This window comes from Balaenoptera musculus, chromosome 5 (assembly GCF_009873245.2).
Source record: "Balaenoptera musculus isolate JJ_BM4_2016_0621 chromosome 5, mBalMus1.pri.v3, whole genome shotgun sequence".
In the NCBI taxonomy this organism is placed as follows: Eukaryota; Metazoa; Chordata; class Mammalia; order Artiodactyla; family Balaenopteridae; genus Balaenoptera; species Balaenoptera musculus.
The window spans coordinates 37,096,193-37,118,070 of record NC_045789.1 but is presented as its reverse complement, the minus strand read 5'-3'; the positions used below and the strand labels follow the sequence as shown (position 1 = coordinate 37,118,070).

General features: G+C 36.0%; 1 protein-coding gene across 3 annotated transcripts in view; it reads left to right on the top strand.

Annotated features, from left to right (window-relative positions):
- The window catches only part of TLL1 (tolloid like 1), a 225,937-nt gene that overhangs the window by 36,689 nt on the left and 167,370 nt on the right, over window positions 1-21,878 (top strand). The window contains exon 1 of one of the 3 annotated variants that reach the window (XM_036854034.1): window positions 2,107-2,139. The exons of the other annotated variants lie outside the window; for them this stretch is intronic. Coding sequence (XP_036709929.1) covers window positions 2,118-2,139 — 22 coding nt within the window. The 5' untranslated portion in view covers window positions 2,107-2,117. Of the gene's footprint in view, window positions 1-2,106; window positions 2,140-21,878 lie in introns of those variants that run through there. 3 annotated transcript variants of the gene reach the window in all.

Below are 21,878 nucleotides of genomic sequence, written 5' to 3'. Positions count from 1 at the left end.
AGTTCTCTGAGTCTTTTTCCTTGGGTACAAAATAGGGATAATAATCACACCCTACAGATCAGAGTATTTAATAAAATCTATTATTAAAACTTTTATTAATGGTAACCTTAGAATTTGCTAGTGAATGACTTTTAGTTTTAACATTGTATGTTTATATTTTGTTTTGTTTATTTTACTTTTTATTTATAGCTGACATTTACTTTCATAAGAGATTGTGCTTCTGAATATTTATAGGATTTACATCTTCACTTGTCATGTCAATAAAACATGCACACTGTAATTCTTACAGTTCTTTATACAGAAACATGAGTCATCTATAAAGCACATTATGATTGGGTTTATTTATTCCCTACCTCTGTTCTCCTTTAAGAGATTCTTTTTTATTTCTCAGATTTTAGTGTTGATTACTGCTTTCTAGTCTTCTCCCTAAAAATTTCAAAATGTAAGAATTGTAGACTTGTACAACTCAAAATGTAAGGAATGTAGAATTTTAAAAGGGTGAGAAATTAAAATTTCAATCATTAGTGTAACTTAAAAATATTGCAATGTAAAGATGCTACTTTTTCATATTAAGTGGATAAAGATATTCTTAATTGTAGTAGGCACCACTTCAGACTAATGAAAATGTTAGCTGGGATATATAAATAAATAAAGCAAATACATTTTATTCTAAAATATTAAATATATTTTATCCACCCCAGCATACATATACATATAAGATAATAGTATATCATTTGAAGGAGAAACAAATGTCAAAGTTTTATGTACTGTAGCTCAGTAGTTGTATAATGCTTTCTTTGTGTATCATTTCAAATTCTTTTTTAAATCATATTTCATAGTTTTCAAGGTGACAAAATGAGCTCACTGTACAGAATCATAAAATTTGGAAGGTTGGGAGGAAGCTTTGAGATCTTCTGGAATTCTAAATTAGTGGTTTTTAATCCTTATTTCAGGAGGTTTTAAAAAATTACTAATGCCATACTCCAGATGCATTAAATTAGAATCTCTGTGAACAGGGCCTGAATAGTCCTAGTTTTCAAAAGCTCCCCTGGTGATTCTACCATGATGTCAATGTCAGAATCATCCATCTGTTTTTGTTTTTTGTTTTTTGGCAACATTTAGAAAGGAAACAGAAGTGCTCTAGATCTTGGTGAAGTCATAGACTATTTGCCTTCAGAATTAAAAAAGAATCTTGGTCTCCTCTTAAACCAGTGCTTTTCCCACTGCTTTCCTTTGGTTACTCCAGACTGTGTTTTTCTTAATGAGTTCATGTGGTCCTCAAAACCCTTGGGAGAGATCTATTATGTGTAGTCAGGCCTTGTTTTGGTGGATGAGCCTCACGGGTATCGTACATTTGTATTTTCTGAAGCACTGGGGGATGAGTGAAGATATTGGCTTAGCCCCTAGATACCTGAACTGGATTGGTCAAGCTGCTCCATAAACAGAGTTATTTGTGGCCAGGAGAAAGTACAGTGCACTTTTAGTTGGCTACTCTAAATTTTATGTACTACATATTTATTATATTATATTTAACTTTTTTCTGTGATAATGTACTATATGTGTAATAGACTAGTTTTAATTATGGGATATATATTAAGTTTAAAGATCATATAATAAAAAATAAATATTTAAAGTAATTTTACCTGTTGTAAAATAATTTTACCTATTTTATATTAATTCTTATGATTTTGTTCTCATTTATAGACAACAATATTATTCATATACTATATACAGTTAACTTGCCTTCTATGTATTCCAGAATTTTTTAAAATATGGAGTTACAATATTGTCATGTCATTACAGCTAATTTCCAAAGGAATCAAAATGTGGAAAATCTGTTTATAAACCTTTTTTGATATATCCTTTTGAAAAATACAGTTTATTCTAGGTTTTCATCACCATTTCTTGCTGTGGCGGGATAATGTTATAGTCTCAAGTGACATGTGGCCAAAAATGGATTCAAGGGTAGTGCCTCTTGAAGGCCTTGTTTAAAACACTCACTTTGGGATACTACTGTGCTTCTTTACTTCCAGACTGACCACTGCTCTAAGCAGTGTTGGGGCAATGCCTGGGCTGCCCGACCCCTTGAAGTTCAAGAAGAAGCACCAGGACTTCTCATGATGGGAGGTCAGAATCAATGTAAGTGACTTCCTAACAGGGGCAGCTAAATCCCTTCAGTGATTTAGGTCTGTATGAAGTCAGCCATATAAAAGATTATTTCCAGTGTGTGGTCTTTGTCATCATCATACCACAAAATCTTGCCTTTGACCTAAAATAAAACTTTAGAAGCGTTTCTCAAGTGTTAATTCTTATGTATCTCTGGTGAAAAGCACAGTGCAAAGATATGTGTTCAATTTGTTGTTTCCCTAGGATTACCCATCAATATTTTCAATTCCATGAAAATATTACTTTAAGGAAACTGGAGTTACTTTGAAAATTTCCATCAATGATAGTTTACAGAAAACTTAGAAAGTCTAATTTAAAATTTTTGTGGACTTTAAAGATGAGCATAAATGTACTCATAAATGCATAAGTGGGCAAAGCTGCAAGATTTCTATCTTTGAGAAAAGTTTTAATTTTGCTGTAATTTGACATTGTTGTTGAGCATTGTTGCTTAGTACAGATTTATTTCTTTTCAGTGATGTTACTTCATGAAATGTCAACCATGTAGGAATTCCCAAAGATAACAGCTCAGTAAATTGTATCAGAAAACACTTGATGTGTACAAATGGATAATAGAAATAGTAGAAATAATGTTCATTTGTGATAAATTACACGAGACTAGGATTGGATTTTTCCTTTGGGGCAAAATAAAGAAGTTGTAATATGATGCTTGTATTAAGACGGAGTTTTCATTAAGAATAGAAGAGGAGAAAGTGATGAAATAATAGAAAATATCATAATACCATCAAGTTTATTCTCATCAAGTCCTGGGGATCTAAATATCTTTTCAAACAGTTTTCTTCTAGCTGTTTATAAGTTACAAGGTTATGGTGTTTGAAGATCATGACAGGATAATTTTCTTGTACTGTTGAACTCTAGAACTTTTGTGTAAAATTATAATACTTCATTATATAGAAAGGACAACAAAGTTCTACAGTAAGTAAAGATTCAAACTGGTTTCTGTTTTTCTATCTAATGGCTTGCATCTAACTCTGATAAACAAGTTTAAACTTATATCATATAAAGTAATGTTTCACATATTGCTATTTTCCTTCATTGAATCCAATCCATAATATATTAAAATAGTGAGAACTGGAAAGTACCTAAAGCAAAAAGCCCCAGGCATATTTTAGGCTTCCCATAATCAGTTTAAAAGAGAGTCATTTAAGTTTTGTGAGTATCAGATCTGATTCCCTTCCCTGCCTACCCTCCTAGGTTGTTGTGAGGACGAAATGAGAGTAAATATGTGAAAGTACTATGTTAACTGTAACAGACTGTAGAAAATTTGTTAATCTTTTGGGCAAGATTTAGAACAAAACATTTAAAATAATCTGGGTGTTTTATCCAGCAACTTTAGAGAAGGACATCTTCCTTATATAACTTTTATTTAAAAAGAGTAAGGAGGGACTTCCCTGGTGGTCCAGTGGTTAAGACTCCATGCTTCCACTGCAGGGGGTGCGGGTTCCATCCCTGGTAGGGGAATTAAGATCCTCTCCTGCATGGTGCGTGGTGTGGCTAAAAACATTAAAAATTTTAAAAGAATTTTTTAAAATGTGAAAAAAAAGAGTAAGAAACACAGCAATTAATATATAGTGGACTGAAATACATAGAATAACAACATCAAAATATTTACAAAAAGCAGCTTTAGCTACCACGGCATATACTGGAATCAGACTGCCTTTGTCAGCCCTCCCTCCTCTCTCCCCTGCCCTCTCTAACTTCTCTACTTCCTTCTCTCCCTTTCTCCACTCTGTTTTCTTTCTACTCCCTTACTTTCCAAGGTTGGTAGGACTTTCCTGCTTGTCTCCTGACCTTAAGTTTTATATTTTGTGGACCCTCTTTGTCGGTATTACATCACATAGACATCCTGGCAGGTTTTGTAGAAAAAGTTTGGACACCTTTCCCTTGGTGTTTTGTAGTAAGACAAGGTGGAGCTCTCAGCTGTGGACCAGAGAAAAGAGAGCAGTCTTTGGTCCCAGTGAGTAACAAAACCACAGGCGGTATTGACAGGAGTGTATGTCTGTGCATTAACTGAGACAGTTCTGTGGTTTGAAACCCTTTAATTGTATCTGTCACTGCCATTTACAACTAAAGAAAAATTTATTGAATCTCACCACATGTTTAGAATGAAAACTCAGAGAAGGGCAGAACCAGAAAAGTAATGCATAAAAAGGAAAGTAAGCAGAGTTTGAGAAGAAATACAAAGAAACCTGAATTGCATAAACAGGATAGCAGTCAAAGGTGAATTTTTCTGTTGGAGATGAGTTCTGGAAAGCTGTTGGATGAGAGAAAGACAGAGAGCTCATTATGCCAGGGTTGCTGTGGCTTGTCAGGGCTTATGTCAGGAGAGCTGACTGGAGTTCTGAAACCTGGGGAACAGCACACACCAAGAACACTGGAAGGGAGAAAAACGCCACAAATGAATGGGTAGCAGGAGGTAAGGAACTCATTTATCTTGGCATTCATAGTTTAAACATCATAAACTTAATTCTGATTCTTTGTTATTGGTTGTTTGTTTTTTGAAGCCTGCAATTGAAAGAGTGGTTTAAAAAGTGCAATATTTGCATGAACATTGTATACCAGTCTGTAATTACCCTGAGGCGGAAAATTGGGTTCTCCATTGTTCCCTTTTCTTCATTTATTATAATCATCCTTTTCCTTCCCTTTCTTCCTCTGTCTCTTTCTGTTTCCTTTCCTTCCTTGTTTTCAGTTCTCCCACCGCAAGATTTTAGAATGATTTCTTTAGACTTACAGGTCCTCACTGGACAATGGGATATCTCACAAGTATTTTCTTCAAACATATCAATCATAGGCACCATAAACTCAAAGGAGATTAATGTGTCACAGTGAATTTTCAAATTTTCCCTGTTGCATAAAGAAACTGATATTGACAAAGACAAAACAGTTAAAAAAAATAGAGCATTACTTCAATAATTTGGGCTATTTGTTAGCATTGTCTTATGATTTTCAGAATTTATATCTGTGTAAAAACTGGAAAATTTGGAATTTGATCTTTAGACCGAAGCTGCTCTTCTCTGAGGGTTAGAATCTGGTAACAAGAACAGTATTTGAGAGTTGACCTCTGGTCAATTGGCATTCCTTCCTCTGCCTGATTTTCTGCATTTGAGGGATTCTCGAGATGCTGTAGTGTACCTCGGTCTCTCAGGTAGGAATATCATTAACTAGCTTGTATTTGTCTTTGAATAAATTACCAAAAAAAGTGCCTTCTCTGAGCAGAAGAATTGCACCAATCGACTCTTCCTTTCAAGTGTGGCTTGGCACCGAGACTGGGCTAGGTTTAGGCCTCTGTGTGCCACCTGGAAACTGTCACGGATGTATAAATAGTACTACAGTTACATGCAGTAGCCCTACCTCCAAGCCATAGGGCAATGGGAAAAATGGGAAATTTTCTCTAAACATGATGATGCTTTATATATTATCAAACCCCAAAATACAGCAAAAACTTGTTTTCACTCTTAGTCAATAATCAGAAATTGCTGACTTTTGGAATTAGCAGATTATCAACATTTTATCTGTCAGTTTTCAAAGTTTTAAATAAAGTATTATTTTAAATATTATATAAATAAATATTATTTTAAATATAGTCATATGATATTAATTATTAGAAAAGTAAATCAGAAAATTGTTTCTAAGCTATTCAGTGAGGCTTTGGCATAGAAAGATAATGCAATTTAAATAAAAGTTTAAATTTTGAATACTATCATGGGTCAAAGAGTTGATAACAGTAATTTTGATTTGCCAGCCTTGATAGCATCCCAGATTCTCAGATAACTTGGGAACCTGTGGGTTGCAATAGAAGTAAGATATCAAATTGTGCCTCTATGTGTGTGTGTGTGTGTGTGTGTGTGTGTGTGTGTGTGTGTGTGTATGTGTGTATAGGTTTTTTCTATCCAGCTATCTTTTTTATCTGTATCTATCTTTTTTTTTAACATATGAATTCAGGTTTTAAGACCTACTCAGGAGATAGCAAGCTGGATGGGAAAGGTTTGCAGTTAAAAACTTTATATTTGAAACTGTAATATTCCTCTTAAATGCATTTAAAACATGAATATTAAAACCCCAGAAGAAATGAAATTTGGAAATAATGTGATTGGCAATTTGCTCTTATCCTCTGGCTAAAGTTCCTATGGGAGAAGGTGGCTCAGGGAGGGAAACAGGAGGCCACTCTGTCTCAAGAAGCAGAAGGCAGAGGGTGAGTCTTGAGTATCTTTTAGGTTCAATTTGCACAATCTAGTGATGAAATCACCTAATTTTCAGGGATTCCTACTGTTGTTCTGGACATCTCAGCTGGCATTAGTGCCATGCATTCTTTTCATTGATATTTAAGCCAAAGTAGACAGGTGCTACCCAGTGGTGCCATACCAGAGCCAGGAGCTGGAAGTCAGACCCCAAGAACTCCCAGCCAGATTGCTGTACTGTCCGACTCTGTTGTTTCACTAACTTCGCAATATCGGAACATTATGGTTTATACAATTGAGCAACTACAGTTTTGGACTCTATTTATTAAATCATGATAAGGTTTTATTGCACTAGATGAGTGGAGAATACTAGGTTTATGTTATTTTTTTTTAATTAATTCCAGCTTCTTTATCAAAATAAAAAGTAATAGCTCTGGCCATTGACTATTCATGTTTGATATTACAGGTTTGAAATGTGAATTTGATGTTATATTACTTATTTAGAATCTAGAGCAGAACTCTAACTACTGAAGCTACCTTTAAGAATTAAAAAAAAATTATTAAAAAACAAGAATATAAAAATCTCAATTGGAAACTTTTGCTTCAATGAAGGAAGGCATGGCCTTTGGAAGATACATACTAAAATCAAGTGAAGGATATTAGCTTACTCTTTCAAACTTTTTATTTTCCTTTTATTTCCTTAGACTGTGTTTTGTAGGAATATTGAATTTGTGATTCTTATGTTTGATACTGATGAAGGAATTTTAAGCAAGTTTAAAGTAAAACTAAAATAAAAATTATTAAGATTATCTCTAGAACATATTAAGTGTGTTTAATTCCCTTTAGAACTGGAAATTTTAGCTAGTTTTAAAAATTATTTTTCCTGCTCTGGCTATTGCATTAGCAACCATAGACCAAGTGACATCATTGTTTTTAATAAAACAGATTAATAAAAATGTAAGAAGATTAAGCATTTTAGATTCTGGCTTCTATGCTTAATATGAGAGTATTGGTTTGAAGCCAGTACATGCTAATTTATTGGCACTTTGCTTGAAGTAATGTAGAAGATTACCTCCTCTGAGATTGTTCACCTGGGGTAGTCATTCTCAGCCAAGGAGCAATTTTGCCCCCAGGGAACATTTGGCAATATCTGGAAACATTTTTGGTTGTCACAGCTGGGGAGGTGGGTTGCTACAGGCATCTAGGGAATAGAAGCCAGAGATGCTGCTAAACATCCTACCGTGCATAGGATAGCCCCCAACAAAGAATTATCCAATCCAAAATGTCAAATAGTGCCAAGGTTGAGAAGCCCTGGTCTAGGAGTGTTTATTGCTTCCTCCTATTGCTTTCCTTTTTCCTTTTCCTTCTTTCTTTTTCCATTCCTCTTACTTAAATAGGTATGTGTAGCTTTGTGGAGAAGGGTAAGTGGCTGTCTATTTTGTACTAAATGTAATCTTTTAAGAGTTATTTCCTAAGGTGTGGCTTGTACAGAATGAAAAGGTGGTCAGGAGGCCTGCACTTGGCTGTACAACCTTGGACATGTCACTTACCTCTTTCATTTCTTTCTCTAAAAGTCAGAACTGAGCAAGATCTGAGGTTTCTTTTAGCCTAAGAAAACCAAAATATTTTGGCTAAACCATTCATTCAACCTCACACAAGCACCTACTTGTGTTAAATGCCATTCTAGGTGCTGTGAGTGAACTGATACAGAAGATCAGAAGATGTAGCTTCTGATTTCTCAATGCCTGTGATTTAACTGGGGAGACGGACGTGTAAATAAAAGTGATCACGCACTGTGAAAAGCATTCTAATAAAAGAGGCTATTGGACGACAGGAGGAATTTGCCAGAAGGGGAGGCAGGGCATCCCAGACAAAAGGAATGGCATAGGCAAAATCTTAGGATTATGAAAGCCCTGTTAGGTTAAGTAATGTTGAAAAGTTTCAGTGTGATGGGGATATGGTTGCTGAATGAAAATGCTCTTCTTGTGTTGCTTTAAAATATCAAAAATTTACAAAAGAACTTTAAAGCTGTGAAAAATAAATATTATCACATAGCCCTTGCACTGGAACCATTGGTTCATGTCCAAAGTGTTCATCACAAGCACAGACAGCCTGGATCACAGTCTGAGGATCCCATCAGGTCCTGTCTTTCCTATTGTACCTGTCTTAACTTGTGCCTGATCTGCTGCTTCATTGTTAAAACTGTGGATTGTGGTGCAGAAGAGCCAGGAACAACACATCCAAATTTTAAGAAGTGTCTGCTTTTCCCCTCTATCAAGTTCCCTGGAAATAGTTTAGAATTTTAATAATCCCCTTGGGGCAATGGACTTGGGTAATTAAAACAGCTGATTTAATTCACAAATGTAGGTGGGCCAAATGTAGTGTCATCCCGTTCAACTCTCCTAAAACAAGTAGAGAGCATGATGACAGAAATAGTACCAAGGCTTCTGCCACACATGGACAACAGGCAGCACCAATTTTTGGCTTCGTGACCAAACATTGGTCAGCATTGCTGAACTAGTGAATCTCAGCTTGGCCTAAGGCACCATCATACTCAATTTTCTTTTGCAGCTGTGAAAATCAGTATCTTCCCTTAGAGTATGTCATAAAAGGAAATGAGAGTATTCTGAGGGAAACTGATATTTTATCAGCTGTAAAGAAGTAGACAAATTTTGCATGAGTTTTCCCTCAGCAAATCTGACTTTTCTCAGGAGAAGGGAGTTTAAGTAGAATAACTCCTTTTGCTGCTTTTCTTTGGAAATATCCAGATATAAAAAGAAGTCATGTAGTAGATATCACAGTGACAGGAGAGTTCAGGAAATCTCTCTTCTCTTTCCAGCCAAGAGCTGACTTTCTGTTACACTTAACTTCTTGATGTCTGAACTTCTCTTTCTAGAAATAAATCTAATAGTACCTGCTGTTCTTGGCTCAGGACTTATGAAGTAATGTCTATAGAGTATTTGTGAAGAAAAAGGTTCTATAACACAAATAAGTATTTTTCCACCCTTGATATCAGTTAGTTTCTGGTTTGTATGACTAAATTCTAAGTAGTCTGACATTTGGCAACCTCTTTTTTTTCCCATCAGAATGTAAAATTCATGATTAGCTGCTCATTATGAATTTGTCACAACTTCACTTAACCTAATAAATATCCCAGAAAGAGTCGACTTGGCTAGAGCTGAATCAGTACAGCTTTATGAATTTGGCCACTAAGTTAAGCCAATAGTTTTAAATCTGTACTGATCTAAGGAGGAATGTGCAGAAAGCAAGGCCTGGGTGCATTCTCCCAGAATCAGTGGAGTTCAGCTGTCAATCAGGTTGGTTAGAGGAGGAGGAGGTACAGATGAATATGCTGAAGGTCAACATGTCCCCCTTTAGTATGTAGAGACCAGCAGTGGTACTAACAGAGGGACCATACTGAAGAATTAGCGGGCAAGCAGTCCTAAGTGTGACTTACGAGATTTAAAATGTTTTGAGTTCTTAAAGATTGTTCATTATGCCATAGATGCTTTTTCTTTTATGGTCTATTAGATTTTGTTTTCTATGTAAATAATCATCTGCTGCCTGCTTAAGAGACAGCCGCACACGTTCATTTATAGATAGGCTGTGGCTGCTTTTGCATTACAATGGCAAGTTATGCAGTTGCAACAGAGAATTTATGGCCCACAAAGACTAAAATATTTACTATCTGTCTCTTTACAGAAAAGGTATGCTGACCCTTGCTTTAAAGAAATACCTTTGGTAAACAAAAACTATAGATAAATTCTCTCAGTGTCCAATTCACCTAGACAAATGAAATTATTTTCTTTTGAAGAAATGATAACCCCAAATACTTTCTTTTCATCTTATTTGCTTTATAATACCTGAAAAATTCTTTTAAAATGGAAATATTGAAATAATGTGTAAAAGGAAGTATGTTTCTTATGATCTATAAGCACTCCAGAAAAAAACATATGCATATAGTAGTATAGTGACTGCAAAGTGATCTCAAATAGTGTTACCAGTTGTATTAGGGAAGTGAATAAATAACAATAACAACAGCAAATGTTTATAATGTGTTTATTCTGTATTAGACACTGTTCTAAGTACTTTTAAATTTTTTTTTCAGCAACCCTTTGAAGTAGGATAATTATTATTATTATTTTTTAACATCTTTATTAGAGTATAATTGTTTCACAATGGTGTGTTAGTTTCTGCTTTTTAATAAAGTGAATCAGTTATACATATACATATGTCCCCATATCTCTTCCCTCTTGCGTCTCCCTCCCTCCCACCTTCCCTATCCCACCCCTCTAGGTGGTCACAAAGCACCGAGCTGATCTCCCTGTGCTACGCGGCTGCTTCCCACTAGCTATCTATTTTAAGTTTGGTAGTGTATATATGTCCATGCCACTCTCTCACTTTGTTCCAGCTTACCCTTCCCTCTCCCTGTATCCTCAAGTCCATTCTCTAGTAGGTCTGCGTTGAAGTATGATAATTATTATCCTCATTTTATAGATGACATTTTTTAGTCATGAATACAGTTGAAGAATTTAACTTGTAAGAAAAACAACTAATAAAATATCATTTATAATATATTTCATGGGTTTATTGATACAAATGAATAGTTACATTTCTTGAGACTGTAAAGCCAAGGCACTGACTGTATTCCATGACAAATGTATTAAGAATGATGTAGAATAGTTTTAATAAAAGGAGAATTGAATTGTAATTTGGTAGTTTTCAGTTCTGAGCTTAATTGAATTTTCTTAAACTTCTAAATTTATTTTTTTATACAGTTAGATTTCTATTGGGTTTATTTTTTTCTTTCTCTAAAGTTAATGCATTCAAGTGAGCCCATATTGGAGATTGAAATGACTGGCTTCATACTCTGCAGAGGATAGTCCTCCATTCAGCAGTTCATTCTGAGATACTTTACACAAAGAGGAAGTGGCTTGGAGCAAAGACAAGTTCTTAGCTGGTGGCTGGATAATTGATAAGCAAAGGGTATGATCCCCTGTATGGCTTTTAGTAGCAAAGCAGAATCTATACTAAGTTGATCATTAAGCATGTCAGAGGAATGACTGTTAAGAGTTTGAATACAAGTAGAAGCCCTAAATGGGACTTAACTTTGCACGACAGTCAGACAAGGGTTGTACACTGTGGAATAGGTAGTGAGATGTTTGCAGTCCAGTATTTCATGCCACTTATCTCTGCTAACTCTGGAACTTGTCTTGAGGAAGCATAAAAGAATACAATGAAAAGACAGAGACATTTGAGATGAGAAACTCCCCAACTTAGTCCACGCTCATGAGAGCCCGCACCACACCCCATTTTCTTGAACCCTCAGCACAGCTGTTTCAGCTATTCAGCATATCGCCATATGCTTTCCACTCGGAAAATGTTATTTAACTTGTTCCTCCTGTCACCATCTCTTCTAGATTGTTTCTTTATACTGGGAGATTCTCAACTGAAATATTTTTGTGGGTAGAAAGTGAGTATTCCTAATAAAGTATTTCTTATCCCTTACTCCTATCTTTATAAAGTTCTATCTGTATAGCTGTTTACCTCAAGATAAAGGGCAGATTCATGAACAGAGATAACCTATAAACCTTTCGAATTAGGGACACTCATCCGTGTCTGCAGTAACCACACGTTAACTCAGGAGATGAAGCTCAGCTTCCAGGCTCGACATGAAGACCATGTAGCTGGATGTTCTGACATTCATGATTCAGAATCCCTCCTGTTCTTTAGAATTTACTTATAATCAGTTGTTATTGAACAGATTTAGAATTACTTGTCAGAAAAATATTTTAAAACATTAATCCATTAATAATAATTCTATAATAAAGTTATTTTGTTTATGTAATTTATAAATCAAACGTTATTATATATTATTTATATAATTATTAAATTATTAATACATTAACCATACACTTTAATACATTAATATCAGTAGTGTATTCCTTATTCCTTTGACTCTGTGAATAAAGCCATCCATTTTGTATACATTGATTTGAAAATTTAAATTTCCTCTGAGATGATAAGTTTGCTGCACTGCATTATGAATTGTGACGTTGAACTGTTTGATTCATGGAAAAGATCTGTGAAAGCTACAGTGTAAATGTTGGTCAGATACACTACTGCTCTTATCAGTTGTACAGTACGACACATGTTACCTGGGTATGCGTACCACTTTTGATTAGAATGTTAAAGCAGCCTTAATTATACAAACTTTCTCAAAAAAATTCTTGTATAAGACTTCATAAGTTTACACTCTACTATATATGCCCCCCACACCCCCAAAACAAACCAAAAAAAAACCCAAGCATTTTTCTTTTCTCTGTCCTATTTTTCAAGCTTCCACTGCATGCTGGTGGTGGTGTTGGGTGTGGTGATGGGTACTTAAAGCACCAAGTGGTTATCTCAGTCTCATTTTGCTTAATTGTTCAGTAAGTTCACCTCCTTGTCTGATCAGTTTTGTCTCATATACTCCCTGGGATGTTATGTGGGTGTGTGGGAGCAGGGGAGAGGGTTGTTTTTTGACATCATGGTCTTGAGTGAAAGGAAGCCTCAGATCTGAGTGCCGTCCCTGGATTCTCACTGGCCTCTGCTGGGGCTGGGAAGATGCTGCTCTTGTGCCCACTGCTGTTTCCTTGGCTGGCGTTCACTGTGGAAATCAGGGATGATGAACTTGGGTCCCTACTGACGCAAACCCCATGGAGTGTCCCCATGGTTGAAAATCCCAAGGTCTACAGTCCATTCTGTCCTGGCAGTCTGTCTTTAAGCTTTTCATTTCAGGACTCTATTGTGGTAACTCCCTTGGAAATCTTATCCAGCACTGTAGATTACCTTTTCATCCTGTGCCGGGCTCAGAGAATATCCTCACCACGTTCCTCGCCCCTCGGGGGTTGGGGAGTGCTAACTTGCACGACCCCACTTGGAGGAGGTCCACTAGGCCAGCACCTCCCTCTCAGATCTCCAAATGCTCCCTGCATTCAGCTTTCTCTCAGCACCCCTGTACCTTTTGCTGTTTCAACACACGGTGTGGGAGCTGGAACACTTTTCATGACTGATTCCCCTGCTGCTTCTCTTACCTTTCAAATTTCTATGAGCTTCTCTTATTTCTCTTTTGCTGGAAATTCCCGTAGGTCATATACACCTCCTTCTCAAGGTGGAGTTCATCCTCCCTTTTCAAGTGCAAAATGCCTACTGGGAAACACACTTTGTCATAGAGAAAAATTTTTAAAAATACAGTTATGCTTCAGAGTATCATTTCTGTACCCTCTGATTTGTGGCTTAAACTGACTGCACTAGTCCTGGCAACCAGAAGTTAGAGGATGAGGCCTCCTCCACGTCAGGCAGTGATTCAAATGGAAAACAAGCACAGAAAGTTGTGCTTACAAATCAGACACAAAGATCTTGCATCCAACTTTAGAAGAATGCCCCAGGGAGCTGAAGGCAGGGAGAAAGAGATTCAGTTGAAGAGAAAAACAAGAGGCACAGGAATACATTCCCCAGCTCTGCACCACGTGCCTTTTTACTGCTTTGGTAGAGCTCATTCCAACAACTTCGGGTCACCTCTAGACAGTCTCCTGGTGGCTTTATCCCTTTGTTAGTGGCCTCCAGGATTCTGGTACGTTTTAATGTTTGTCACCACAGCCACAAGATCTCATAATAAAAAGATGTAATAATAAAAAATAGTTTAATAAAAAACTGTAATATTTCTCATTGGTTCAAAATATGTGGAAGCTATTAATGGGAAATTGAATAAAAATATTAATATTAAATTAATTCTAACCAAAATTCTGTGTTTTCTTTGTTATGGAACAGTCAGTACTTGGGGCCTTGTTATTTTGTTAAAGTAAATATTAAAATTATGAAAGGAATTTCTATAATCATAATAGTGTATGGTATTTTTTTAGTATCTTTAAAAACAACAGTACCAGTAGTTGGGAATCATTGTGCAGACAAGGAAACTGAAAATCAGAAAGGCTGAGTCACAAAACTAAAAAGAAGTGGGATTAGGATTGAAATTTAGGTCTGTCTGAAATCAGAACCCATGCCTTGTCAAGTCATTAAGCTTCAGCAAATAGAACATGTTAGAAATATTTCTGTGATGAAAAAAATTTTGTGACAAATAAACAATGCTTAGTGCTTAGTTATCTTCAGAACACGCTGAGGAAGTTATGCTGAAAGAGTTAGTATTACCTGTCTGACATCAGTCTCTTTTGCTGTAACGTATACAAAATTAATGTAGTACTAACTTAATGCACATGATCTAAGTTTAACTTTTTTTAGAACTAAGAGTTATAAAATAAAACTCAGATGTAGGGAACCAGACAAAACAAACATATAGGTTAGTGAATTGTAAGCTGAATACCCGTGGAATCACCATCCAAGTCAAGAAATAGAATATTTCTAGTGGCCCCAGAAGCTATCCATGTGCCCAGCCCCTGTCGTAGGCCTATTGCATTCTTCATATATAACCACCACCCTGATTTTTATAATAACCACTTTTCCATGTGGTTGTATAAGCTAAGAGTGCATTCCTAGACACCATAGTTTAGTCTGGCCCATTTAAAAATGTGATATATCTTTTAAGTCTCCTTTAGTCTACAGGTTCCCTTTCAATTTCTTTCTTTTCTTTATAATCTATTTGAAGAAGAACTTATACCCTTTAACTGGTATAGTTCATCATAAGAGTATGATTTTGCTGAGTTGGAGACTTGTGGTGCATTCAACCTGTTCCTTTGTCTTTATGTTTCTCTACTTGGCAGCTGGGTCTAGATGTGTAATCAGACTGGAGTTAGATCTCTCTGCTGGTGGTATGTTCTTTTATCAGGATGTACATCATGTCTGGTTTTAACTTTTTAAAAATATTAAAAGCTGTTGATACTTAATGCTTATAATGAGTATTAACTCCTTGAGAGTTACAAAATGATGATATTGTATTTTTTTTTCATTTATATAATTTAAAAAAAAAATCCTTCCACTCTTCTATTTTTTTGGTTACCCAGAGAGAATTAGTTCATACAGGAAAGGCAGGATAAATGTTTGTTTCCTTACCTTTATTTGCACAATTATAAAGGCAAAAATTTCATTCCCTGTCTTCCTCTAAGGCAACAATTAGTGTTGTAAAAAACCATTATGAACTAATTCAAACATAGTTGATGTGTTTTAGCCTTCTGTGATTACCTAAAATTAGAAATCTGTCTTGCTTTATTTATAGTGATTTTTGGTATAGCATTTTTAGTGGTTGCTCTGGGTATTACAGTATTCATATGTGACATCACCTAGTGGTATCAGCATTTTATTTCTTTTTTTTTTTCTTTTAACATCTTTATTGGAGTATAATTGCTTTACAATGGTGTGTTAGTTTCTGCTGTATAACAAACTGAATCAGCTATACATATACATACATCCCCATATCTCCTCCCTCTTGCATCTCCCTCCCACCCTCCCTATCCCACGCCTCTAGGTGGTCACAAAGCACCGAGCTGATCTCCCTGTGCCAAGTGGCTGCTTCCCACTAGCTATCTATTTTACATTTCGTATATATGTAAAATATATATGTATACATGTCCACGTCACTCTCTCCCTTCATCCCAGCTTACCCTTTCCCCTCCTCATGTCCTCAAGTCCATTCTCTATGTCTGTGTCTTTATTCCTGTCCTGCCCCTAGGTCCTTCAGAACCTTTTTTTTTAGATTCAATATATATGTGTTAGCATACGGTATTTGTTTTTCTCTTTCTGACTTACTTCACTCTGTATGACAATCTCTAAGTCCATCCACCTCACTACAAATAACTCAATTTCATTTCTTTTTATGGCCGAATAATATTCCATTGTATATATGTGCCCCATCTTCTTTATCCATTCATCTGTTGATGGACACTTAAGTTGCTTCCATGTCCTGGCTATTGTAAATAGAGCTGCAATGAACATTGTGGTACATGACTCTTTTTGAATTGTGGTTTTCTCACGGTATATGCCCAGTAGTGGGATTGCTGGGTCATATGGTAGCTCTATTTTTAGTTTTTTGAGGAACCTCCATACTGTTCTCCATAGTGGCTATATCAATTTACATTCCCACCAACAGTGCAAGAGGGTTCCCTTTTCTCCACATCTCCTCCAGCATTTATTGTTTGTAGATTTTTTGATGATGACCATTCTGACCGGTGTGAGGTGATACCTCATTGTAGTTCAATTTGCATTTCTCTAATGATTAGTGATGTTGAGCATCCTTTCATGTGTTTGTTGGCAATCTGTATATCTTCTTTGGAGAAATGTCTATTTAGGTCTTCTGCCCATTTTTAGATTGGGTTGTTTGTTTTTCTGATATTGAGCTGCATGAGCTGCTTGTATATTTTGGAGATTAATCCTTTGTCAGTTGCTTCGTTTGCAAATATTTTCTCCCATTCTGAGGGTTGTCTTTTCGTCTTGTTTATGGCTTCCTTTGCTGTGCAAAAGCTTTGAAGTTTCATTAGGTCCCATTTGTTTATTTTTGTTTTTATTTCCATTTCTCTAGGAGGAGGTTCAAAAGGATCTTGCTGTGATTTATGTCATGGAGTGTTCGATCTGCCTATGGTTTCCTCTAAGTGTTTGATAGTGTCTGGCCTTACATTTAGGTCTTTAATCCATTTTGAGTTTATTTTTGTGTATGGTGTTAGGGAGTGTTCTAATTTCATTCTTTTACATGTAGCTGTCCAGTTTTCCCAGCACCACTTATTGAAGAGGCTGTCTTTTCTCCACTGTATATTCTTGCCTCCTTTATCAAAGATAAGGTGACCATATGTGCATGGGTTTATCTCTGGGCTTTCTATCCTGTTCCACTGATCTATATTTCTGTTTTTGTGCCAGTACCATACTATCTTGATTACTGTAGCTTTGTAGTATAGTCTGAAGTCAGGGAGCCTGATTCCTCCAGCTCCATTTTTCTTTCTCAAGATTGCTTTGGCTCTTCGGGGACTTTTGTGTTTCCATACAAATTGTGAAACTTTTTGTTCTAGTTCTGTGAAAAATGCCATTGGTAGTTTGATAGGGATTGCATTGAATCTGTAGATTGCTTTGGGTAGTAGAGTCATTTTCACAATGTTGATTTTTCCAATCCAAGAACATGATATATCTCTCCATCTATTTGTATCATCTTTAATTTCTTTCATCAGTGTCTTATAGTTTTTTGCCTACAGGTCTTTTGTCTCCTTAGGTAGGTTTATACCTAAGTATTTTATCCTTTTTGTTGCAGTGGTAAATGGGAGTGTTTCCTTAATTTCTCTTTCAGATTTTTCATCATTAGTGTATAGGAATGCAAGAGATTTCTGTGCATTAATTTTGTATTCTGCTACTTTACCAAATTCATTGATTAGCTCTAGTCGTTTTCTGGTAGCATCTTTAGGATTCTCTATGTATAGTATCATGTCATGTGCAAACAGTGACCGTTTTGCTTCTTCTTTTCTGATTTGGATTCCTTTTATTTCTTTTTCTTCTCTGATTGCTGTGGCTAAAACTTCCAAAACTATGTTGAATAATAGTGGTGAGAGTGGGCAACCTTGTCTTGTTCCTGATCTTAGTGGAAATGGTTTCAGTTTTTCACCATTGAGGACAATGTTTGCTGTGGGTTTGTCATATATGGCCTTTATTATGTTGAGGTAAGTTCCCTCTATGCCTACTTTCTGGAAGGTTTTTATCATGAATCGGTGTTGAATTTTTCGAAAGCTTTTTCTGCACCTACTGAGACAATCATATGGTTTTTATACTTCAATTTGTTAATATGGTTTATCACATTGATTGATTTGCGTATATTGAAGAATCCTTGCATTCCTGGAGTAAACCCCACTTGATCATAGTGTATGATCCTTATAACGTGCTGTTGGATTCTGTTTGCTAGTATTTTGTTGAGGATTTTTGCATCTATGTTCATCAGTGATATTGGCCTGTAGTTTTCTTTTTTGTGACATCTTTATCTGGTTTTGGTATCAGGGTGATGGTGACCTCGTAGAATGTGTTTGGGAGTGTTCCTCCCTCTGCTATATTTTGGAAGAGTTTGAGAAGGATAGGTGTTAGCTCTTCTCAAAATGTTTGATAGAATTCGCCTGTGAAGCCATCTGGTCCTGGGCTTTTGTTTGTTGGAAGATTTTAAATGACAGTTTCAATTTCAGTGCTTGTGCTTGGTCTCTTTATATTTTCTATTTCTTCCTGGTTCAGTCTCGGAAGGTTGTGCTTTTCTAAGAATGTGTCCATTTCTTCCAGGTTGTCCATTTTATTGGTGTATATTTGCTTTGCTTGTAGTAATCCCTCAAGATTCTTTGTATTTCTGCAGTGTCAGTTGTTACTTCCCCTTTTTCATTTCTATTTCTGTTGATTTGAGTCTTCTCCCTTTTTTTCTTGATGAGTTTGGCTAATGGTGTATCAATATTGTTTATCTTCTCCAAGAACCAGCTTTTAGTTTTATTGACCTTTGCTATCATTTCCTTCATTTCTGTTTCATTTGTTTCTGATCTGACCTTTATGATTTTGTTCCTTCTGCTAACTTTTGGGTTTTTTGTTCTTCTTTCTCTGATTGTTTTAAGTGTATGATTAGGTTGTTTATCTGAGATGTTTATTGTTTCTTGAGGTAGGATTGTATTGCTGTAAAGTTCCCTCTTAGAACTGCTTTTGCTGCATCCCATAGTCATGGGATGGGTTGTCGTGTTTTCACTGTCATTTGTTTCTAGGTATTTTTTGATTTCCTCTTTGATTTCTTCAGTGATCTCTTGCTTACTTAGTACTGTATTGTCTAGCCTCCATGTGTCTGTAATTTTTACAGATTTTTTCCTGTAATTGATATCTAGTCTCATAGCGCTGTGGTGAGAAAAGATACTTCATATGATTTCAATTTTCTTAAATTTAGCAAGGCATGATTTGTGACCCAAGATATGCTATATCCTGGAGAGTGTTCCATGAGCACTTGAGAAGAAAGTGTAATCTGCTGTTTTGGGATGGAATATCCTATAAATATCCATTAAGTCCATCTTGTTTAATGTATCATTTAAAACTTGTGTTTCCTTATTTTTTTTCATTTTGGATGATCTGTCCATTGGTGAAAGTGGAGTGCTAAAGTCCTCTACTATGATTGTGTTACTGTTGATTTCCCCTTTCATGGATGTTAGCATTTGCCTTATGTATTGAGATGCTCCTACGTTGGGTGCATAAATATTTACAATTGTTATATCTTCTTTTGGGATTGATCCCTTGATCATTATTTAGTGTCCTTCTTTGTCACTTGTAATAGTCTTTATTTTAAAGTCTATTTTGTCTGATATGAGAATTGCTACTCCAGCTTTCTTTTGATTTCCATCTGCATGGAATATCTTTTTCCATCCCCTCACTTTCAGTCTGTATGTGTCTCTAGGTCTGAAGTGGGTCTCTTGTAGACAGCATATGTACGGGTCTTGTTTTTGTATCCATTCAGCCAGTCTATGTCTTTTGGTTGGAGCATTTAATCCATCTACATTTAAGGTAGGTATCGATATGTTTGTTCCTATTAACATTTTCTTAATTGTTTTGGGTTTGTTATTGTAAGTCTTTTCCTTCTCTTTTGTTTCCTGCCTAGAGAAGTTCCTTCAGCATTTGTTGTAGAGCTCGTTTGGTGGTGCTGAATTCTCTTAGTTTTTGCTTATCTGTAAAGGTTTTAATTTCTCCCTCAAATCTGAAGGAAATCCTTGCTGTGTAGAGTAATCTTGGTTGTAGTTTTTTCCCTTTCAACACTTTAAATATGTCCTGCCCCTCCCTTCTGGCTTGCAGAGTTTCTGTTGAAAGATCAGCTGTTAACCTTATGGGGTTTCCCTTGTATGTTAATTGTTGCTTTTCCCTTGCTGCTTTTAAATTTTTTTCTTTGTGTTTAATTTTTGATAGTTTGATTAATATGTGTCTGGCATGTTTCTCCTTGGATTTATCCTGTATGGGACTCTCTGTGCTCCTGGACTTGATTGGCTATTTCCTTACCCATATTAGGGAAGTTTTCAACCATAATCTCTTCAAATATTTTCTCAGTCCCTTTTTTGTTCTCTTCTTCTTCTGAGACCCCTATAATTTGAATGTTGGTGCATTTAATGTTGTCCCAGAGTTCTCTGAGACTGTCCTCAATCCTTTTAATTCTTTTTTCTTTATTCTGCTCTGTGGTAGTTATTTCCACAATTTTATCTTCCAGGTCACTTATCCATTCTTCTGCCTCAGTTATTCTGCTATTGATTCCTTCTAGAGAATTTTAAATTTCATTTATTCTCTTGCTCATCATTGTTTGTTTGCTCTTTAGTTCTTTCAGGTCCTTGTTAAACGTTTCTTGTATTTTCTCCATTCTATTTCCAAGATTATGGATCATCTTTACTATCATTACTCTGAATTCTTTTTCAGGTAGACTGCTTATTTCCTCTTTATTTGTTTGGTCTGTTGGGTTTTTACCTTGCTCCTTCATCTGCTGTGTATTTCTCTGTCTTCTCATTTTGCTTAACTTCCTGTGTTTGGGATCTCTGTTTCACAGACTGCAGGTTCGTAGTTCCCGTTGTTTTGGATGTCTGCTCCCAGTGAGTAAGTGTGGTTCAGTGGGTTGTGTAGGCTTCCTGGTGGAGGGGACTGGTGCCTGTGTTCTGGTGGATGAGGCTGGATCTTGTCTTTCTGGTGGGCAGGACCAAGTCCCTTGGTGTGTTTTGGGGTGTCTGTGAACTTATTATGATTTTAGGCAGCCTCTCTGCTAATGGGTGGGTTCGTGTTCCTGTCTTGCTAGTTGTTTGGCATTGGGTGTCCAGTACTGTAGCTTGCTGGTCGTTGAGTAGAGCTGTGTCTTAGTGTTGAGATGGAGACCTCTGGGAGAGCTTTCGCCATTTGATATTACATGGGGCCAGGAGATCTCTGGTGGACCAATGTCCTGAACTCAGCTCTCCCATCTCAGAGGCTCAGGCCTGACACCCGGCCAGAGCTCCAAGACCCTTTCAGCCTACATTGCTCAGTAGAAAAGCGAGAAAATAAGAGAAAGAAAAATTTAAACAAATAAAATAAAGTTATTAAAATAGAAAGAAATTATTAAAGATAAAAAAATTAAAAAGTAATAAAAAACAAAAGAAAGAGAGAAAGAACATAGCATGCAACCAAACGAGAAAAACAAATCCACCAATGATAACAAGTGCTAAAAACTATACTAAAAACAAAAAACAAACCAAAAACAAAAAAAAGATAGTCAGAACCCTGGGACAAATGGCAAAAGCAAAGCTATACAGACAAAATCACAAAAAGAAGCATACACATACACACTCACAAGAAGAGAAAAAAGAAAAAAAATATATATATATAATGAAAAAAGGAAGAGAGCAACCAAATCAATAAACAAATCTACCAATGATAATAAGCTCTAAATACTAAACTAAGGTAAATGTAAAACCAGAAATAAATTAAATGCAGAAAGCAAACCCCAAGTCTGCATTTGCTCCCAAAGTCCACCACCTCAATTTTGGGATGATTAATTGTCTACTCAGGTATTCCACAGATTCAGGGTGCATCAAG